We start from the raw sequence: 21,586 nt of genomic DNA on the forward strand, positions 1-21,586 counted from the left end.
ATGGGAGGGTTAGGTATGGGAAAGCCCCTCTTTCTGGAACTCCTGTTGTTTCATGTGTTCAAAACAATTTCAAGCTTTCACATTGTACCAGAGCCCACAAACTTGTATTGTTCTCAAAAGCTGCTAGGTTACCTAATCCAAAAGACAAATAGACAAGCGAATAAAAACAGAACGGAACATGTTCCAGTTTTTGGAACTATAAATCTTATAGTACATTTAGAAGTCATTCAGTGTCATTACAAAGCTAATTGGCCTGTAAAGTACAGCAAAGCCTCTACTTATAAAACCCTTGAACAGCTCATGGTAGACATCAACATTTTGAGCTTGGAAGTTTAGGGACTTTACATGGGGGCCATGCAACAGATGCTTATGAGATATATAGTTTTACAGAATATATATTTTGTTCGTTCCATGTGAATAGTTCCACATTTCTTTCAGTAGACCATGACTGACTGACAGGCGGTTTTTTAAGGACAGCAAAAAAGCAATTAGATCTTTATCACCCGCCATATCCCACTTCACTGTATTTCCCATCATTAAGTGCACTTAGTGGCTATGTGTCAGCTTCTAAACATGACAGAGATGTTAAAACTATCCACTTACCATAGTACTTATTGTCAAAAGAATAGAGGAAATCTGCCTAGAATAAATCCAAATCAGACGAGCTTGACAGTTTTCTGGAATCAAAGAGCTTTGTTTCTGGGGCTTTTATTTTGTTAGCTTGCTTTACATTCAGGTTGGCCTGGTGCCAGACCAGACATTATCTAAAAGAGGGAACAAAATCTATTATTCTAAAGTTTAGACAGACTATGCTCATAAAATCTACATAAGTCAACTCACACATCACATAAATCCTACATCCGTAATCAACAACATAATAGAACTATGTCTTACTTTATTTCTGTCGCCAAAGTATATGGCAACTGTCTAAAACAATTTATTTTTCTACTCTACAGAACAATCCAAAGGTGACAACAGTTCAAGCATGCAACACAATCTAGAAAGAGTAACATTCTTTAAATTCCCCTAACATGAGGTCTTTGTTGTGTCTGGACATGACAACAGTGTTTGAATGAAAGCATTGTCTTTTTGTATTGAGGCATTTCAAAGGGTCCATTGGCATTGTTTTTCATACAGTACATAGTGGAGTCAAGTTAAGATGAACTGGAGTTTAAATGTCTGAAGAGGACAATCCTGAAACAGCAAGTGTCAATCCCTGAGAAAAGGCAACCAAAGTCTTTCACAAATGGGGCAGGCTACTCTTCTACCTTCCTTTTCAACTTTCTGTTCTTTGATTTCTTTCTCCATCTTCTTTTTCCAAGATGGTTGGTGAACAAGTTATGATATCTCTCATCCTCCTCTTGCTCCTCCCTTTCATCTTTGTACCAGGGTCCCCACACCCCCCCATTGTACTGAGGGTTAGAACGCAGGTCTTTAGCTGGGTAGCGTACCGGCACTGCAGTCTTGTTGTACTGTGCTAGCCGCATTAGCATCTTCTTCACTAGGTGAGGGTAGCGCTGGGACAAGTCCACTCTCTCATAAGGGTCAGCTGTGATATTGAACAGCCAGATGGATTTACCCCTGTCCCAACGGACGCGCTCATTATGCCAGCGATTGGTTAGCCGCTGGTTGGAGAAGGTCTGCGGGGGCACCCAGTCACTGTAGCCGGGGACACCTGTCAGGAGCTTCCAGTGACCTACCCGGAGTGCAGCCCGGATGGCTGTATTCCATAAGCCATACCCGGCTTTCCATGAACCATTCTTGGCTCTGATGTAGATCGGGTCAATGTTGTGTAGAATGTCCTGGCGAGGAGATGGGCGGCCTTCACTAATAGCCTCCCAGACATCGTACCCATCCAGATTTAGATCCTCGTCTAAAGTCCCTTCACCCAGTGTCACCAGTGTAGGAAACCAGTCAGTGATGTGGACCAAAGAGCGACATTTTGTCCCTTTGTTTACCAACAGGGGACTATGAACAAAGCCCACTGCTCGAATACCTCCTTCCCAGTAGGTGGCTTTACTCCCCCTCAAGGGCCAGTTGCTTCCACCTGCTAAAGGCTGGCCTCCATTATCCGAGGAGTAAATTATAACTGTGTTGTCATAATAACCGTAGCGTTTTAATGCTGACGTGAGGTTGTGGATAGCTTCGTCAAGGCAAGACACCATGGCAGCATATTTGCGACGATGCAAATTTGGAATGCCTTTGTAGCGCTCGAGGTAGCGGGCAGGAACCTGCAACGGCGAATGAACTGCCTGATAGGCTAAGTAGAGAAACAAGGGTTGTCTGCGAGGATTGTGATTAGCTAAGATAGAGATAGCCTTTCGAGTAAACATCATGGTCGAGTACAAGCCACGGTCCTGTTCCCAAGCTGCCTCTTCCCCTTCATACAAGTCATAGCCACACATACCGGGCCCTTCACATTTATAGTGACTGTAGTAGTCCCCGCTTCCCAGTAGGGAGCCGAAGAAAGTGTCGAAGCCACGCTGAGTGGGTAGGCAGCCACGCTTGTAGAAGCCCAGGTGCCACTTGCCCACCATGTGGGTGGAGTAGCCTGCTTGCTTGAGCTTCTGGGGCAGGGTGACATTTTCCAGGGGCAGGCAGTTGGGCTGGGTAGCTCGGATGATGGAGTGCTGAAGGCCTGTGTGGATCTGATACCTACAAAAAGAACAAAAAACAAAAAAGATATCAGTCCAGAAGAGACATTAACAGTTTCATAGTAATATGCAACTTTTAAAGAAAAGTAGTTATCCAGTAAGAAAACTACCATTAATAAAATTCTTGTAATATCTGTTTGTTTAAAACATTTATGTTATTTGAAACTGAAAAAGGACTGAATCTATTTGCAACAAGCCAGAGAGCTAGGGCATTACAGCTGTCACCTGAAAAGCCTTCCTCTATACCTATACATCTGAGCTATTTCAGAATAAATAGCCTACATTATATGCTACATATTATTGGATTTTAATTATTGAATCCTGAGCCTTCATGACTTTAATGTTGCAGCAGGTGAAGGTGGAGCTCATTTTATTCACTTATATAGGCTACTGTTGTGTATTTTAATAGATAACTAGACAATTTCTAGAGAAAGTTTGAGTGTGCTTGACTCTGGCCTGTGACTCTCACTCATACATTATTAGATTACAATTTCAACTGTTTTCAAAATGGAAAAGAGGAGGAATTCATGTCAGATAATTAAACAGGTGTAGATGTGTGAATGTTTGTCTCTGTGTGTGTATCTGTTCTGTGTGTCTGTGTCTCTCTGTTTGTGAGAGAGAAGGATCAAATGGCCGACATTCAAACAGTATTATTTTATAGTCGTTGTGACTATACTGAGAGTTCAATAAAGTTAATCACAGTCTGGCTTGTGTGCTGCTTTACGTGAAAGCATGACTACAAGGACATAAGGAAATGATGTAGCCAGATGACTCTTCACCTTCTTCACTCTCTGGACCCTCCCTTGTTCTCCTGAGGTTTGCGGTGTGCAGTCAAGCTGTCACCAGGGAAAGGGAGTGAAAATAATTGTCTAGTATAGGTTTTCAGAGAGGAGGATCCAGCTGGATGAGAACCAGAAGGTGGTCAGTCTGAGCAAACCTCCATTGCCCCTTGAGAAAGCAAAAGGCCTTCAATGGTTACACCACTGTGTGGTGCAGCGGTATGCTTTTAAACACAGCAATAAAATGATGATTTACAACTCAAACCCTACTCAACAAAAACAATATCATAAACACTACACATACAAACAACCCTGCATGTAGCACAGAGGGCTAGGCTAACAGCTACCATTTCAACAAGCTCATACTGTAGTTGCTTCTGTTTTGTTTGGTGAAGATTACATAATCTCTCAATGATATTGGGAGATCCCTGATTAAATCAATTTACTTCAGCTTAGGTGATCAACAATAAAAATGTAGTTATTTGCAATTTTCACACTGCAAAAGGGATGATGGAAACACCCTGGCTTTGGTGTCACAAACACTGAAATCTGCCTTTTTCTCATTGAGCGTCTGGGACAGTGCCATACTGGTTTCTCTCCAGAGTAATTGACCTATAGCCTGACACAGCACTAATCTGTCAGTGGAACACTGAACAAGTTCTGTCCTACTGCATTACGACATTACGACACCAGTAAGACTGTGATGTTGCTCTGCATATATCCATGAGCTGGTTCTTAGCTCATGGATATATGCCTATAAGTCTCTTACTTATAAAAACTGTGACTATCAAAAAACTTAAACCTCTGGGGCCAGACGGACATCTGTTTAATTTCGGACACAAAAACAGGACTCGTGGAAGAGGGGTTATCTTATCTACTCTTGATAAGTTTGAACATGGTTTTTGCAGAATAAGCCAAGTGTGATTTGATAAAAGGGAGGGCAGAATCTAATATGAAATGTATTTTAGTTGATGTTCTATGTCTGGTTTCAGTCCTGCTATTTGATGGATTGTCATAAAATTTTGAACAAACAGCCATGGTGACTAGAGGATGAATCCTAATGACTTCTTGATGTTTCCTCTTGCTCCTTCACACCATATGTGGCTGTCAAGTTTACACTGGAAACAAAGGAAGTGGAGGCAGCTAACGTACAAGTAAAAGGTGCCGGTGCTGGTTGTCAGCTCAGTAATTTAACCCAGGGTTTCCCAGTCTAGTTAAGAGCATGTCCACATGCTGTCGACTGTCTTTCACAAATGAAGATAAATTAATATCACTGTAAAAAGAGTCACATCCAGACGAAGGTGCTGGACAGATGATGTAAAGGACAGGAAAAGTCTACAAAAGAATTTGTTGCTCAAAACATCATTTTGATGTGCATTTTGAAGATTAGCATGGGAAAAACTTGATGGAAACACTAAAATTTGATGAAAAATTTGAAAACGTGCATTAAAAGTTTTTACACTCACTTGAGGTTGTTTTTGTCTTTTACAAAACTAGTTAATGTGCTAAAGTGGAGATGGAAATTATATTTGCGACACAAGTTCTGACGTATCAATCATTGACCTTACATCAGCTGACATGAAAGAATAATGTAAGTTGCCCAATTGAATCCAATTCATGAAGACACATTTTCTCTCATGGTGGGCCAAAGTTGTCTGATTAGCAACCTCTTTTTATTGTTCTTTCTCTCTTGCTCAATCTCTTCTGCCACTGTTTACTGACGGGTTAGCCTACAGCAGTGAGTATGTTTATGCAGCTTTGTTTCTTTGATCCAAACCAGTTGATGGAAACATCCCTAATTCACATTTTCTTTAATGTGACATTTCAAATTATCGCTTCAAAATTAAATTTGATTAGACTTTAAAGGAAACAAGACTACTGTGTGGTAGTTAAATTAAATCTATGTATAATCAAGTAAGCGGACTATTTTTTCTCTTATGTCATGCCCCATGGGGCATGGGTAGATCTGCCTTTAATAACATTTGTGCATTCTTTAAAATTAATGTGTTGCTGGGATGTTTTCTTATGGCATGCATGGCAATTTAAGCCTTACTCTTTCAGCCGCAACTCAGGCACTTGGGAGGACATTAGAGGTGTGAATCAGCAGAGGCCCCACGATACGATTTTATCCCGATACTTGAGTAGGGATGGGTACCTTTCACATTTGAACCGATACGGTGCCGATACCCGGTACCTGGGAATGGGTACCGGTACTCAACGGTACCAATTTTCGGTACTTTTGCGTTTGTTTATGTGGTAATAAATGTTAATTTGTTTAATAACAAAATAAAACATTTTCAATTCAACATATTTATTTCTCAAAATATAATAAATGCCGGAACAGAGGTTGGGAGGTGGATGATGCTGTCAACACAGAAGAGCGCTCTCAGGTGGCAAGTGCACGGAGGAGAAAAAAAAAAAAGTTGCAAGTGCACGTGTGATTTGTTGTGATGATATCGTAGCTGTGCGGCGGAGCACCGGTCAGACAGTATTGTGGGCATGGCATGGTTGGAATAAACAAAGTTGAGTCGGGCTGCTCTGTGCACATATCGAGGATGACGCAGGAGTCTGAGGGATTTAATTTCAGCGAGGCAGTTTGGAGTAAAGTGGCAGGTAATATTCCTGAGTTGAAGAGCGGAGTATTAGCGGAGGACCAGAGATGCAGCAGCTAGCTGCTAGCTGTTAATGACTGGTCTACAGAAGAATGGAGAGAGCAAATGGAGTAAGGAAATCCAATCTGGAGGCAGACTAAGGCCAAGCCCGGGTAGAGACATTGGAGAGATAGCAGCTGGCGGCTAGCAGGCCGAGAGCCGGCTGTTGGTCTCTGCGCCGGGGTGGAAGAGGGCAGCAGCGAGTGGCCGCGGTGAGCAGACAGGACCAGACGAGGAGGTAAATAAAAAAATAAAAAATAGTGCGACCGTCAGCACGCTTGTTAATCAAAGACGTCAAATGAAAACAGGTTGAAATCAATGATTGGTTTAAAGTTAACGCCGTTTAGGTACCGAAACATGGTAGTTTGATTTTACATGAATCGGTACTCGGTAGTTCCGACGGAATTCAGTCGGTACCTATAAAAGTACAGCATTCGGTACCCATCCCTATACTTGAGTCACGATACGATATTATTTCAATTTTAAGCAATTTGCGATATGGTGAGAAATGCGATAAAATACAATTTAACTGCTTAACTGTAATTTATGTCCATCAAAAATTAATTTAATCAAGAATTATTTTGTCAAATAAAAGAAAATTCTCAGTCTTTTCATTTCACTTCAGTCTTTTTATTTCTCCACAATGAGAGTCAAACCCACAGACTGACCATTCAGTCAAACTGAACTGAGCTGATATCAAACATGTATGGACGACAACAACTGCAGCATTTTATCAAACTTTCCTCAACTTTAAGCTTCACTGCTCTCATTTTATTTGAATGAACATCAAAAAAGCCAAACGGTGCGGTGTTACATCAACAACTTCCCGACACGATATCCTGACGCATTGTGCCTACAGATTCCTTAGATCTTCTAGTTTCATATAATACCAGGATCTGGCATATGACCCCGGAACAATAACATCCAAGAAAACTGGTCGTATTATCCGGTTGCGCTTTAGCCGGCTGCACATTAGCCGGTCACATTAGCCGGTCGCCGGTCAGTAGCGATGGCACAAAGTGTCGGACTGAGGTCAACCAGAAAGGGCGCCATATTAACCGGCTGAAACTACGCATATTGCCACCCAGTGTTAAGGAAGAGGACACGTTCCCGTCAGTTATTTGATTTTCTCAGTTGCATGTAAACTGGGACAAGGACAGAAGTCCTATTAGACGCCAATATCGATTTTTAAGCATAACTCGATTAAACTGTATATGTAAACGCACTGAGTCTCTCGATCCAGAATCTATATTATTATTATTATTTTCATCATTCATTTTAAAGGTAATTGATCAGTAGACATTGCTTTCATCTGCATTGATCTCAAATCAAAATAACAAACAGAGCACTTTGGCATCAGCATAAGTTATCATGGCAGTTTACCCTGGTAAGTAGTAAACCACCATCGTGGGACAGAAATCCCGGGGTTAACCCTTTAACCCTCACTAACTGCAAATCCTGCCTCATAGTGCAGGGCCCTGGAGCAGAGCTGTTTGTTGTCTGGGGGCAATGATGCTATCTGTTTTGCATTGTGCTTTGCTAAAACAAAATGTCTATGTTTACAACTTGGCAACAATAATTCACAGAGATTTTAAAGCTGGTTCCCAGGACCTTTAAAGATTTAACTCCTTAGGATAATAATATGGCACATTCTGAATTTGATACCTCTATTCATTGCAAGCTTTTGAGGTCACGTCGGTGAATTCAAAATGAGACCACACTTGGCCCTTGTGGGAGAGTCTTGGTTTCATATGGCGATGAGAAAAATTTCTTGTCACTTGGTGGTCTAGGCAGGGGGGGACTCACAACTACAGAAATGCACACTGGGGGATAGTGGAGGCATTGTTTGTCTGTCATTAGGCGAAGAAATTTCAATGCAACTAAGAAAGGAATGGGATTCAAGAGAAGAAGTAAAGGAAACATGTGTTTGTGGGGAAGACAACAACGTCAACAACGAGAAGTTAAACAAGCCTGGCATGTGAATGTGTTTTCTTTTTTTAGAAGAAAAAAAGACAAAGAAGCTTGTTTACTCCAATTTTTTTGTTAAAAAAAAATAAAAAATAAAATAAAAATAAAAAAACAACACACAATATATAATTAACTTGATGAAGAATGAGCACTTATAAAACCTTGTTCTCTGTAATCTCTCCAGGCTTTCCACAAGCACAGCACATGGTGAACATAGTCTTCTTACTAGCCCATAAATGTCTATAAAATGACTTTTGAATGGAACATGCTCAATTATCTTTAATCTCCTATTGTCATTCCATTTATACAAGGATTATTTTTCCACTTCTGCCTTTCACTTAATTTATTTTTATGTGTCAAGCACTGCTGCATCAATGCCAAAAGAGCAATGGCACTGAGAAAAAAGACCTTGTAGAACTTGAATTTAGAAGAATGGACGATCCAGAAAGTGAACCAAATGGAAACCACATTGATGTGCAAATTTATTAAGACATGTATGTGTATGTTCTAGGGTTGGCCACTCAAGAGCCCCAACCCCTGCTTTTGCAGCTCCTGCAGGTTTGGTGGTGTTTGCATACCAAAAGGTTACAGCCGTGTAATGAGAATGTCATGCTAAGTGCAGCCTGCAATCCCTTCATAAATCACTCAAATCAGTCCAGAGTCTTCACAGAGACCGGTATATGTTGGAGAGCAAAGACTTTTATAGTATCCCTGTCTTGTTTCTCTTTGACATACAGGTTGGTTCACAAGGGAAGTAAGTCTTGACTTTGCAGGGTTTGAGGCACCTCAAGGACAGTTCTAGGTCTTTAGTATTTATGAACCTTTAAAATAATGACTGCTGTGACTACTGCCCTCTGGGGAGCTTCTCTCTTGCCCAGCACTCCTTCCACATGTCCAATTTGACGAACTTATGGGTTCCTTTCAAAAAAATCTGGACATGAATAGGCAGCAACAGCTTCTCTGCATCCTTTATTCAGCATGGATTCAAGCCAAATACAGGTATGAAATTATTGAGCCGAGGGAGGAAGGCAGTATATGAATTATGGTCTAAATCGCTGCGATAACCACGCAATCTCTGGTTTATTTACACAAGCATTGAGCCACAAGGCCATCAAATCACAAACGCCATTACATTTGGATCACAGCATGCCAGAAATCACTCAAATCCCACAAGACAAGTGTATTGGCCACCGCTCCTGCCACTGAGGTTGAGGAGGTTCCCGAGCAGACCTGCTGCCCAGGCTGGGGCCTTCTCTCGTATTCCCTCTAAATGTCCTCCTCACATATGGTTCAAATAAGCGGCCTCAACTCTGCACTCTGCATTGAATCAGTCCCAGAGTAGTCTGTCTTTTCCTTTCAGCAGGCTCTTCATTTACTTTCTTGCTATCTCTAAATATCTGTCTTTTCAGGATGTGATTTTCAACAAATCCAAATCCCAACTTCTTCAGAAACCTTGCTTATTCATCACTCCAAAACATTCACAATTCACTTGCTCAGGTCGTCTTTGTGTCACTTGACCCGGAGTTCTAGGACCGACCAGTATGGGGAGAGAAAGGGAAGTGAAAGACTGACAGAACAAAGAAACAACAAGAAAAGGGGTGAGTGAAAGGCTACAATGAGTTTTAGATGAGTGTTGACAGATGGGAGGTGTGTAAATAAGTAGGAGTAGGAGTTGTTGTGGTGAGCAGCAGAGTGAAAAAAGAGCTGCTTTGACCAAATAAATTAACCCATTCTCCCTGTGGTTCAGTCCAGTATACTAAGAGCACAGTTAAAGGATGAAAGAAGAGCTTTTAGGAATGAAGCAACACTTCTTGCTAAAGGCCTACCCTTTCTTGGGTACAAACAAAACATATTAACAGTTTGATAGCAAACAATGTGTATGTTGTTCTAGGCCTCAAGGTGGTGGCGCCTCAGATGAGTCCACATATTTGATGTGTTTTTCTTTTTTCTGGTATCAGCAGAATGGCAGATGTTGCACCGTGCCTTGTGCGTTGGCTCAGTGAAACGGGCTAATTGATCGGCCAACGCACGCATGTATCAGCTGATGGCGATACAAGTAAAAAATGCAAATATCGGCCAACCTCTACTTCGAAATAGGGGATTGTTTTATTTTTTTCAAACTCTGTAGCAGTGACCAATGGCTAACTAACGTTACTGGAAGAGAACAGAGCACACTGCTGTCAGTCAGCCTCCACTTGTTTTCATAGTGCATGTATTTATTAAGTGTTACGGTAAGAACGTGTTAGACCCGCCTTTAAATAAAAGCAATGTTCTGGTAAACTGAACTGAAATTTATGAGTGCGTCACTTATGAATACATGAATGGAAGCACATGAAGGCTATTCTATTCTATATATTTAAAAAATACATAAACAAGTAAAACTCAATAAATAATAAAGGAAAAAGCTCAAGCTTATTGATGTTCAAGACTTTAGTATTACAGCTGTGAGTAGCCTGGGCAGACTTTAATAAGGACAACATTTGCAAAGTGAATACACCTCCTTAGAGTGTCAATAAAAAGTTGTTTTAATCCCCAAAAGCTAAAATTGGTACACTGTCAGTATTGATTACTAACTTATGAATTACTACCTGTTGCTAAAACCATGTAGCTTTTAAAAATAAAAGAAAACATGGCTGTGTTAACAGAATCCACCACAGCATGGATAAAATATGCAATGATTGTTTTTATACACTCAAAATTGCTGTTTGAAATCTACGCATGAGCACCATCCAGGGCACAAATAAGCGTTTAACACCACTGCTGAAAAAAATCCTAGAGGAAACACTATCTTTTGTTTTGCTGGATGCTCATTCAGTGATGTAGGAGACTTAATTGCAGGTGCGTAACTGACCAAGAGTCACGAAAATAATTGCAAATGGTGATTCAGTGCTTGATACAAAAGCTGAAAGGTGTGTTTATGATCTATGAAATGTGCCAGAAAGTCTGCATGCTGGATTTGTCTGGACATGTAAGTTGACATGGCTCTCAAGCACTGGAGCATCCATCTTTGGCACTCCAGAAGCATGTTAACTTAATTACAAAGGACTCAAAATAAGTGGGAAGGTTTCAGAAATACTGGTTCACCACATACATTCCTCAAGCCTTTTTCAATTGTATGGACTGCCTGGAGGAGCAACCTTTGGCAATCTATGTGTCTTGATCAGTAAAGATCAGTGGCAGTGCGTTGGGGCTGAAGAGTACAACAACTCTGGACTTGAAGGAAAGCCCTCACTTTAAGCCTCTAATCTCATCAGTGCAGCGTAAAGAAAACCAGACAGGTTGAAATGTTTCTGAAGCTGTGAGGTTCCCAGGGGGCAGACAGCAAGGAAATTGTGTCTCAAGCTCCTGTTACTGGAAGGTTAAAGTGCTTAACTATGGAGCAGCTGTACACAACTGTTTCTATTAATCTCTGTTTTATCAGTTCATAAAATTAAAATCTAAAAAGGTTCCAAAGCCATCAGTATTTTCTCATTACTTCTTACCAAAGTCTTGTCATGTTACAAAGGATTACTCAGGCCGCGTTCAGACTTCCAGCCAAAATCCGATTTTTAGCCCATCCAGATTGGAACTGGATGGCTCTTTTGAAGTCTGAACAGTCACAAATCACATGAAATCCGATTTTTGCAAACCGCATCGAAACCACCTTCGGGAGGTAGTTTCAGATCGCATTTGGACAGATGCGTCTCAGTCTGAACCGCTCCAAACACTCAGATCGGTTTTGACTGTCCGTGACGTCACTCTACGCGGCACGTGTAGTGCGGAGACGAGGTGTCCACCGGCAGCCGCGGCCGACTCCCGCAGGCCTGACGGGGGCGTCCATCCGCCCAGTTTCTCCCCTGGTGCGTCTGAGATGTTCTGCACCTCTACTGGACAGTTATAAGGCCAATATACTGAGGTGACCTGCCTCCATCATGTTTGTTGTTGTCGTCGCCGTCGCAATTATATGAAGTCTGATGCCGTTACGACGTCAGACCCTCTGACGCAGTTACTACAGTTACCTGTCAGATCAGTCGATAATGTGGCCCAGTCTGAACAGAGCCAAATCCGATCTGGACACTTGCTAAAAACAGTGTGGACAGTCAGCCCTAAAAATCTGATTTGAGTAGGAATCTGATTTGAATCAGATTCGCCTGCAGTCTGAACGCGGCCTCAGTGTGCAACATGCCCTGCTGCTGCAGAATGCAGTCACAGCAAGTGAGCCCCCAGTAGTCCACTGCCTTATTCAACTGACCCAGACCCTCAGGAACTTCTACCTCCTCTGGATCATTCACCACCTGGTACAGCAGCTCCCGTAGCAAGGACCGCAAGGAGCTGAGGTGAGAGGGCCGCACTGCCGAACACATCACTTTGTGTGAGCAGGAATTGTACCCCCCACCCCGAGGTTGCATCAGACTTTTCTGTTGTCCGTCATAATAACATAATAACATAATCTGTTACTATCCTTCAACTTTTTTTTATTTCATTTCATATTTTAGACATGTTTAACAGCAACAAGAAACAAGTGAAACAAGTTTGTCCTCCATCGTCCACCGCACCAATCCATTGTTTATTAACACCACCACAATTACTGTGCTTTTCAAAGAATCTTCAGACACTTGGCTGCAATGACAATTAGTTATTGTATGCTACTAGCTAACTAGCTAACGTCAGACTAGATCACAAATGAGATATAGTCTGGAGACCACCTTTTCATTTTTCTGTAGAGGAGGCATGGTTTCCAATCGTCCAGAGCTGTTTATTGGGCGTTACAAATGTCTATCATAAGCATCTGTACGGAGCTTTTAGCCAATTGTATCAATTATACCAGATGACGTATGTAGAGCGACAGAAATTCGACGAGGAAGCATTGAGGAAGAAGACGACTGATGTTTACACGATGGCGCCGAACGATTATTGCCTTTTGTGCAAGATATATATAAAGGAAGAAGGACACTCCACATATGCACACTCTTCAGACATATATTTTTCCCAAAAAACAACAAGCATATCAGAGACGACCACAACGACCGGGGTCTCACTAAACCCCATTAGCTTAGCCACTAACGGGGCTAGTTGGTAGATTAGGCTTTTGCCAAATCCTGTTGGAAGCAAGGCTAAAACATCCCTTTTGGTGGTGATGAACGAGTGTAAAGCCAAACATTGTTCTTCTTTTAAAATAAACTTTGGCTTTGAACTAGAGCAGCTAGATCTAAAGAGAGCTTCGCCTCTGCTGCAGCCACGTTGGATCCGTAAGCAAACTACAAGCTTCCGTCTGTTGAATAGTACGCATCATCGTCTTGCCATCTCTCCCCGCTCTGTTATTGGATACCAAAAGCAGGGCTAAGAATCGGCCATGGACACCATGCCGCCTTGCAGTTTGAAACTAAATCGAGCGTGCAAGACAGCATGTATATCCATATAAATACAGGTATATCCAGACTACTAGCTAATGGTAGTTAGCTGCAGTTTGAGTTCTTCATCAGTGCTGCTGCTCCTGTTGCTCAGACAGAGAGCCCATAGCAACCTTACAGTGTGGACTTTTCATGTTTCATGACATTCATACTGATTCCTCAACGGTGTAATATTGGCGTCCGTTCACACTGCAGTTCGTCATCACGGATGTTTATATAATATATAATAGTTTCACAAATTTTACGTCTCTGTTACTATCTCCAAAGGCGTAACAGAGCCAGGGTCTCTTGGTCGCCCCATTATGCCTCTGGGACGTTCAGACTGCAGGCAAAATGTCACAGAGGTGTAAATATCACAGCTTTTGTTTGTCAGTCATCCAGTCTGCAGTGGACTCCATAAACTTCACTGAAAAATCATATATGCTTCATGATTAACAAAAGTCTTACTATAACATCTACACTTCGGTCCACACTTGCATGCACAAATGCTCCCTCTCTCTCTCTCTTTCTTGAGGAATGTACTAAAGAGAAGTTCAGAAGGTGCAGTACTACACTAGGGAAGGCACTCAGCAATACACACAAGAAGATATCAGCAGCGTCACATTGAAAAACCTATGTAGGCCCATTCACACTAACAGGGAACATGTGTTTTCCTTATGTGGAAACTTTCATGTGAAAAAGATGAGGTGATTGTGTGTGGGTTGTATCGTTTGGTCTAAGGCTGCTTATTGTGACCCTGCAATCCTTGAGTATATTTACGCATTTATGAGGCAACAAAATCTGTCCATTTGAGTGACAGCTGAGAACAACACAGACCGAATTATCAATAACAAAGATCTTCATGAAGAATATAAAAGACATAATACAATCTGGTTATATTCACTGAGTGTGCAGCTGGATTCAGATACATGTGGTAGTCAAGGCTTGTGTTTAAGATCCAATCCTTTACTCATATTTTATTGTTCTCAGAGCTTTAGTGAGTGTTGAGCTGATGTGAATACTAGGGCTGGGCGATAAATCGACATAAAATATATATCGATATATTTTTAAATGTGATATGGAATTAGACCATATTGCATATATCGATATAGTTGTTTTTCTTTCTCTCTCTCTCTCTCTCTCTCTCTCTCTCTCTCTCTCTATATATATATATATATATATATATATATATAAATGTTGCCCCTACTAGAGTTTGTCATATTTAGTTCGTTTGTAATGTTTGTTATTCTTTACTTTTAAATATACAAATATATTTATTTGTGAAAAAGATAAGGCCTATTTTATTCTCACTTTGCGATAAAAATATCGGGATATATATCGTATATCGATATCCAGCCTAAATATATCCATATCGCCCAGCCCTAGTGAACACACAACCTCAAAGTCAACCACACACACACTCGGCTGCAACCATCCGTTCAGGAAAAAAAAGCCTGGAAACTTACAGTAACCAGTGGTCGCATTAACTCGTGTTAAGCGATGACATTAGCCGATGACGTTAGCCGGTCGAATTAGCCGGTCGCAGTAGCCGGTCACATTAGATGGTCACAGTAGCTGGTCACATTCGGCGGTCACATTAGACGGTCACATTAGACGGTCGCAGTAATCGGTCAGATTAAACAGTCAGATTAGACGGTTAGATTGGACGGTTAGATTAGGCGGTCAGTAGCGACGGCACAAAGTGTCAAACTGATTCAATTTTCTCAGTTGCCTGTAAACTGGGACAAGGACAGCAGTCCGATTAGATGCCAAAATTGATTTTTAAGCATAGCTTTATTAAATTGTGCATATAAATGCTCTGACTGAACCACCCTTGGCTAGTAGCATACAATAGTAAAATGTCATGGCAGCTGAGTGTCTGAAGTTTATTTTAAAAGCACAGTAATTGTGATGGTATTGATAAACGAGGCGAAAAAAAGAGAGATTGGTACTTTGGACGATGGAGGACTAGCCTGTTCACCTCTTTTATGTTTATTAATTTAAGGCATTATCACATTCATATTAAAAAAGTGAACAGTCACTGTCCCTGTTCATTTTTTCTCTCTCTGCCCCTAAAACGGCACGATGTAGGTCTGGAAGATTTGTCTTTATGTTTATTATGAGGAAAAAACTAAATTAAATGCTGTGCTATGTCTTATAATTCAATTTTTCTGAATTTGTCTGTCAAAATGATGGACAACGGAAAAGTCTAATGAAACCTCTGATGTCTGCAGCTACATGCCCACATGGATGTTAGCTGAGTGTTTTCCTCCAGTCAAAGGTTGGAACAGAGGAACGAGGAGGTGGCTGTCTCTCATTATTTTCTCGGACACCTGCCAAAAATAAGTGGTGCACAGCAAGCCTCGTTCATTTTTGCTAAGGAGTGGAACAGATGGTGGAGGCAGCGGAGGGGAAGCCCTGCAGAGCTCCATGTTCAAAGAGGGAAACTGCTGATGTGAAACATACTGTAAGCAAACTACAAAGCCAGACTTCTATTCACCCCCCATGATACTGGACATGTAAGCCAGTAAGTCTCTGTCTAATCTATTTACAGCTTCCTGCTGGAAGGCAATTCTGTTGCTCCTTTATTTAATAACACTTAAAAATGAGTTTCTCTGTCTCACACATAAGCAGACACGCACACACACACACACACACACACACACACACTAAGGCCCACTTACTAACTTCTTGTAGAGCAGGCGAATGAGAACCCTGTACAGACAGAACTGAGACAACTGCGCCCCTTAAGTTGTGGAAACACCAAATTTCAATAAAACTTTTGAAAATGCGCATGAAAGTATTTACACTCTCTTGAGATGGCTTTTGTCTTTTTCAAAAAATAGTTAATGTGCTAAACAGGAGCGTGATGGAAATAATTTTTCAGAATAAGGCCCCGTTTACATGAAGACGCTTGAGGATAAAAACGACAAAATATTTCATGGGAAGTGCCTTTCGTAGACGGTGACGGCGTTTTTGGGGCTTAAAAACGCAAAAATCTGAAACCACCCTCCAGAGTGGTTCGATCCCTGACCATGGCAGCCTACATGTCGAAGTATCCTTGAGCAAGATACTGAACCCCAAATTGCTCCCGGTGACAGGTGGCACCGTTTAGTGTAGCCTCTGCCACCAGTATGAATGCGTGTGTCAACGGATGAATGAGCACAGTCTGTAATGTAAAGTGCTTTGAGTGGTCGCAAAGCCACTAGAAAAGTGTTATATAAGTGTCCTGATAGGGCTGGGCGATATATCGATATATTTTCAAAAGTGATATGGACTTAGACCATATCGCATATATCGATATAGTTCCATTTTTTTTCTTTTTTTAAATATATAAATGTTGCCCTTACTAGGGTTTGTCATATTTAGTTCTTTTGTAATGTTCATCATTCTTTTCAGAAGATTGGCTTTTTTTATGTAAATGTGCACTTATGGAGCTTTGATTTAAAAGATCCAGATTTGCTTTGTGATAAAAAATCTCGGGATATATATCGTTTATCGGCATTCAGCCTAAATAAATCAGGATATGAGTTTTGGTCCATATCGCCCAGCCGTACCTCCTGATATGAATTGCATGAACCAATCAACCTGCCTGATGCACACATGCCCTCAGCGTGTAGTTCAGTGAGCTTCGGTTACCCACAACACCCTTCTGTGCACTAGGTTGCAGAGATGTTTACATGTACATTTGAAGAAGCAAAAATCCAGCTTGTGGTGTTGTTGAGTAACTCCATTGAAGATAGGGTGAGAGTGTCAAGATCTGTCTGATACAGATCAACCTTATACTAATTCAACAGAACAGCACATTGCAGAAACCCTTTTTAGGAGATGGGAAAAGTTAAGAAAAGTGGAGACTGCAGTACATGCCACCTCTGCCAAACAACCCAAAAGCGGAAGCTATAAATCCTGGTTTGATGAACCAGGATTCTCCTTGGAACGCAGTAGGAAGGGCTTCTATTTACACTCTAGTAATGACGCCTTATATCCTGTAACTGCAGACAGACAGGGATGAAATTAGCAACAGCACTCATTATTTATCTGTAGCAGCTCATTCCAGCTGACATTGTGTATAACATTATGTAATTATCAATGTTTTACGACAAATGAAAAAAATACTTGGGCTGAATGAAATTGACCGTATATTTTGTTGATGGTTTGTTATGTTCTTTGTTCATTTGTTGCAAATCAAAAATCACAAAAACAAATCAAAAAATACAGCAACAAATCAAAAAACACAACAACAAAACAAAAACACAATGATTCATGTCACCCGAGGGTACCTACCTTTTCTGGTTTGGTTAATGTCGTTGTCGTTTCTGTTTTGCGGTTGTGTTTTTTTATTTGCCGTTGTGTTTTTTATATGTGCCGTTGTGTTTTTTTCTTTGCTGTTGTTTTTTTTATTTGCTGTTGTGTTTTCAGATTTGCCGTTTTGTTTTTTGATTTGTTGTGTTTTCTGATTTGCCATTGTGATTTGGACTAAAGGGCCACCGTATTAACCATATAAATGCAATCCCTCACACATGCACCATGCACATTTTGCTGATCACAGATCACTGACATCAGCAGGGAGATCTATCAAACCATGCCATAACTGCTCCATTTCAGAAAGTTATTAGGAATGCATGTTTTAATCCTGATGATCACATCACAACCAATGGAATTAGCAGTCAGATGGATGATAAGTCATATTCTTTCATCTGAGTTTTTCTCCCCATTCCAGAGGCCCTCTGACAAAGCGTGGCAGACTGCCTGGACTCTGTTCATCAGATATGTTATTCAGTAAACTCCATAAAGATGGGCAGTTAAGGGCCAGTTACACTGTAAAAATGTCTGTAGATTTTAAGGTGAAAAACTGTTAAACCATGACAGTAAAAGACTGTAAAATGATGAATGGGTTAATTCAGTTTCAGTAACAATGAAACACCGTAAATGTATATATCTGTCAAAACAGTATTTTTTTACATTTTGGGGGGGGGGGTGTAAAATACACTGGCACCGTGTTTGTAACAAAAATTTCTCACTGTTATATGTACTAAACACCATATCTCTAACAAAAATATACTGTAATATTTAATGGTAAAATCTTAAATCCATGCGGGATTTACAATGTATTTTCTGGTCAATTATATGGCAGAACAGCATTTCTTTTGATGGAAAAAACTTTTTATTTTTTACGGTAAAATATGGAATAAAATGGCAATCTTAAATGTGACATCAACACTGCTAATATAATTTTACCGTAATATTACAAAAAGTTGCACCGTATTTATTACGGTAAAGTTCTGGCAACCACAACAGTTTTTTTTTTTTTTTTTACAGTGTAGGGAACTAATGCACCCTACCTGCCGGTCATGAGCTGGCTCCTTGACGGGCTGCAGAGCGGCTGCACATAGTAATTCTCCAGTTTGACTCCCTGCGCTGCCAGCCGGTCCAGAGTCGGGGTTTTAATCTCGGAGCCATGGTACCCTACATCCCGGAAGCCTTGGTCATCCACCAGGATGAAAACGATGTGGGGCTGAGAGCTCGGCTTATCAAACTCATTCCCTCGGTTGCGCTGCTCCGTGTCCCAGTTATCCCACGACATCTGAACGCTCCACGTCTGAGAAATGATGAAGCTGAGGAACAAACTCACCGGGACCCACAAGATAAACATGTTTTAGCCGGATCCAGAGCTCCAGGCGCGGCTAGTGTGTCTCAGTGGGTCGCTGTGTGCAGGCGGTAACGTGTTGCACATGTTCAGGGGGAACAGCAGCACTTGGAAATCGGGTTCACATCGTGTTCAGTCCTTTTCTCCAAGCAGACGGTCCACTGACAGCTTCGGGGGTTCAGGGGAAAATCAGAGTCGATGATTCCACGTGGAAAGTAAAAACAGCACCAGATCAGCTGGTGCTCCAGTCTTAAAACACACTCTGCATGTTGATCACCTTCTAAGTATATTTGCATAAAACCACACGGAGGTTTCTCTCATTCCCCCGACTGTGTAGTCGTCAAAAGACGCGCAGAACTTCCAAAGTCCCAGCAGACAGTGAAGCAGCCGGTGCAGTGAGTCCACAGCAGATGTCCTCCATCCTGTCTCACAGGATCCCCTAGCTCAGAGCACACTGAAGACTCAACGCTAACTGAGGACTATCTTTTAGAGGAGGCAGCTCAGTGTGGACGTCCTGCTGCTCCCTGCAGCGTTACGATGCGTTCAAGAGCGGCGAGAAAGTCGAAGACTCAACCTTCAGAATTGACTCTTTACAGAGTAGAGTGTATGCTCACTGTCTAATGTTTGGTTGATGTTTAAACGACATTTATTTTTTATAGTTATAGTGCAGTGTTTTAATTTAATATTTTAAAAAAAGATGTACTATTTGTTTTGTTTTGTCTGTGTGTTAACCTACTCCATGATTATATCACATTCTTCATAATCAAAACTGATTTTTAAATTTTTTATATTCTCATTGGTTCCATATGAAACGATACGTAGCTAAATTAAATAACTAGCTGAAGTCACAAATGAAATAGGGCTGGGCGATATGGACCAAACGTCATATCTTGATATATTTAGGCTGAATATAGATATACGATATATATCCCGATATCTTTATCATAAAGTGAGAGAAAATGTTCAGTCAAAGTGAAATAGACATGTCACAAGTAGTTTTATTGAAACCACTTAACCTTAAACCTTTTAATTTAAGTGAACATAAATACTGTATAACAACAGGAGTACCTTTTTATTAAAATTAATGCTTCATAAAGTGCACATTTAAATAAAAACATATCTGAAATAAAATCCCCAGCCAGCTTGGAGCAAGGATCGCAGTGCAAATTTGAACTATATCGATATATGCGATATGGTCTCATTCCATATCACATTTAAAAATATATTGATATATATTTTATATCGATATATCAACCAGCCCCAACATGAAGTACAAGACCACTTTTATTATATATGTATATATGTATTCTTTTGTTTTGTGTTTTGAACAAAAGAACTTCAATGAGTTGCCATAATCTGAGGAAAAATACAGATGATGGGATCTCAATAGCATCATGACAATTCGGGTGAATTAGCCAAATGTGGGACACCTATGTTGTGTACTGCATACTATGTATATACTCAAATTATGATTAAGTATATTATTAGGGCCCGAGCAGGGAACGACCTGCGAGGTCCCTATTGTGCCTGAACATACCCCAAAACTCGTGAAACTTTAAATATAAATCACACCTGGCGAAAAATTTTATAATCTATTGTCATCCTGAATTTCCACCACTAGGTGGCGCTATAATAAAGGAAAGTGCGTTTTGGCTAATAACTCCCACATACTTCATCGCACATTCAAAAACCTTATATCCACGCGTCCACTGAGTTGTGCTGAATCTGGGATATAAGCCACGGCCATTTTCGCTTAGAGTTTTTTTCCCCGCAAATTCGCGAAATGACGCAAACCTACTTTTTCGAATTCCTCCTAGACAATTTCATCGATTTGCACCAAACTTTGCACACAGCATCTATGGACCCTCATAACAAAAAGTTATTAAAAGAATTTAGATAACAAAGTGTTTATCTCCACATTGGTGTGTCTGAATGACATGAAACTCAGGTTACTACTTCCCCATGAGCCCCTGAGGCTCTGTGCAAAATTTTGGGTGATGACCACTAGGTGGCGCTCTTTAAATTGAAATATTTTGTATCTCCACATCGATTGGTCGGATTAACACCAAACTTGGTATACTTATTGTCCATGCCCTCCTGAGGATAACCCTTGAAGATTTTATTGATCGGCCGCTAGGTGGCGCTCTGGCGGCAGTTTAATTTAATAAGTGCCACTTTGCCCAGACCATAACACTTAAGGCAATGAAATTCATAGGGGTGGTATAGACTGACCCCTGTAACTCACACACCAAAAAGGACCAGCAGGTGGCGCTATTATCGACAAAAAAAAACGTTTTTGAAGATTTTGTTCAAAACAGGAAGTGTTGCATTCCTCCACATTCGTGCGTCTGAATGACATGAAACTTGGATAACTGCTTCCCCATGAACCCCTGAGGCTCTGTGCGAAATTTTGTGCGATGACCACTTGGTGACGCTCTTTAAATTGAAGTATTTTATATCTTCACATCGGTTGGTCGGATTAACACAAATCTTGGTACAATCATTGTCAATGCGCTCC

General features: G+C 40.9%; 1 protein-coding gene across 1 annotated transcript; it reads right to left on the minus strand.

The window, feature by feature from the left end:
* Positions 1-585: 585 nt before the first annotated feature.
* Positions 586-19,827, minus strand: arsj (arylsulfatase family, member J). Its single transcript, XM_059354177.1, has 2 exons — positions 18,764-19,827; positions 586-2,655 (listed from the first exon to the last, which is right to left on the minus strand). Exons 1-2 carry the CDS (start codon positions 19,072-19,074, stop codon positions 1,257-1,259), a joined length of 1,710 nt encoding a protein of 569 aa, XP_059210160.1. The 5' UTR covers positions 19,075-19,827; the 3' UTR covers positions 586-1,256.
* Positions 19,828-21,586: the final 1,759 nt, after the last annotated feature.

This window comes from Centropristis striata, chromosome 17, assembly GCF_030273125.1.
Source record: "Centropristis striata isolate RG_2023a ecotype Rhode Island chromosome 17, C.striata_1.0, whole genome shotgun sequence".
NCBI lineage: Eukaryota > Metazoa > Chordata > Actinopteri > Perciformes > Serranidae > Centropristis > Centropristis striata.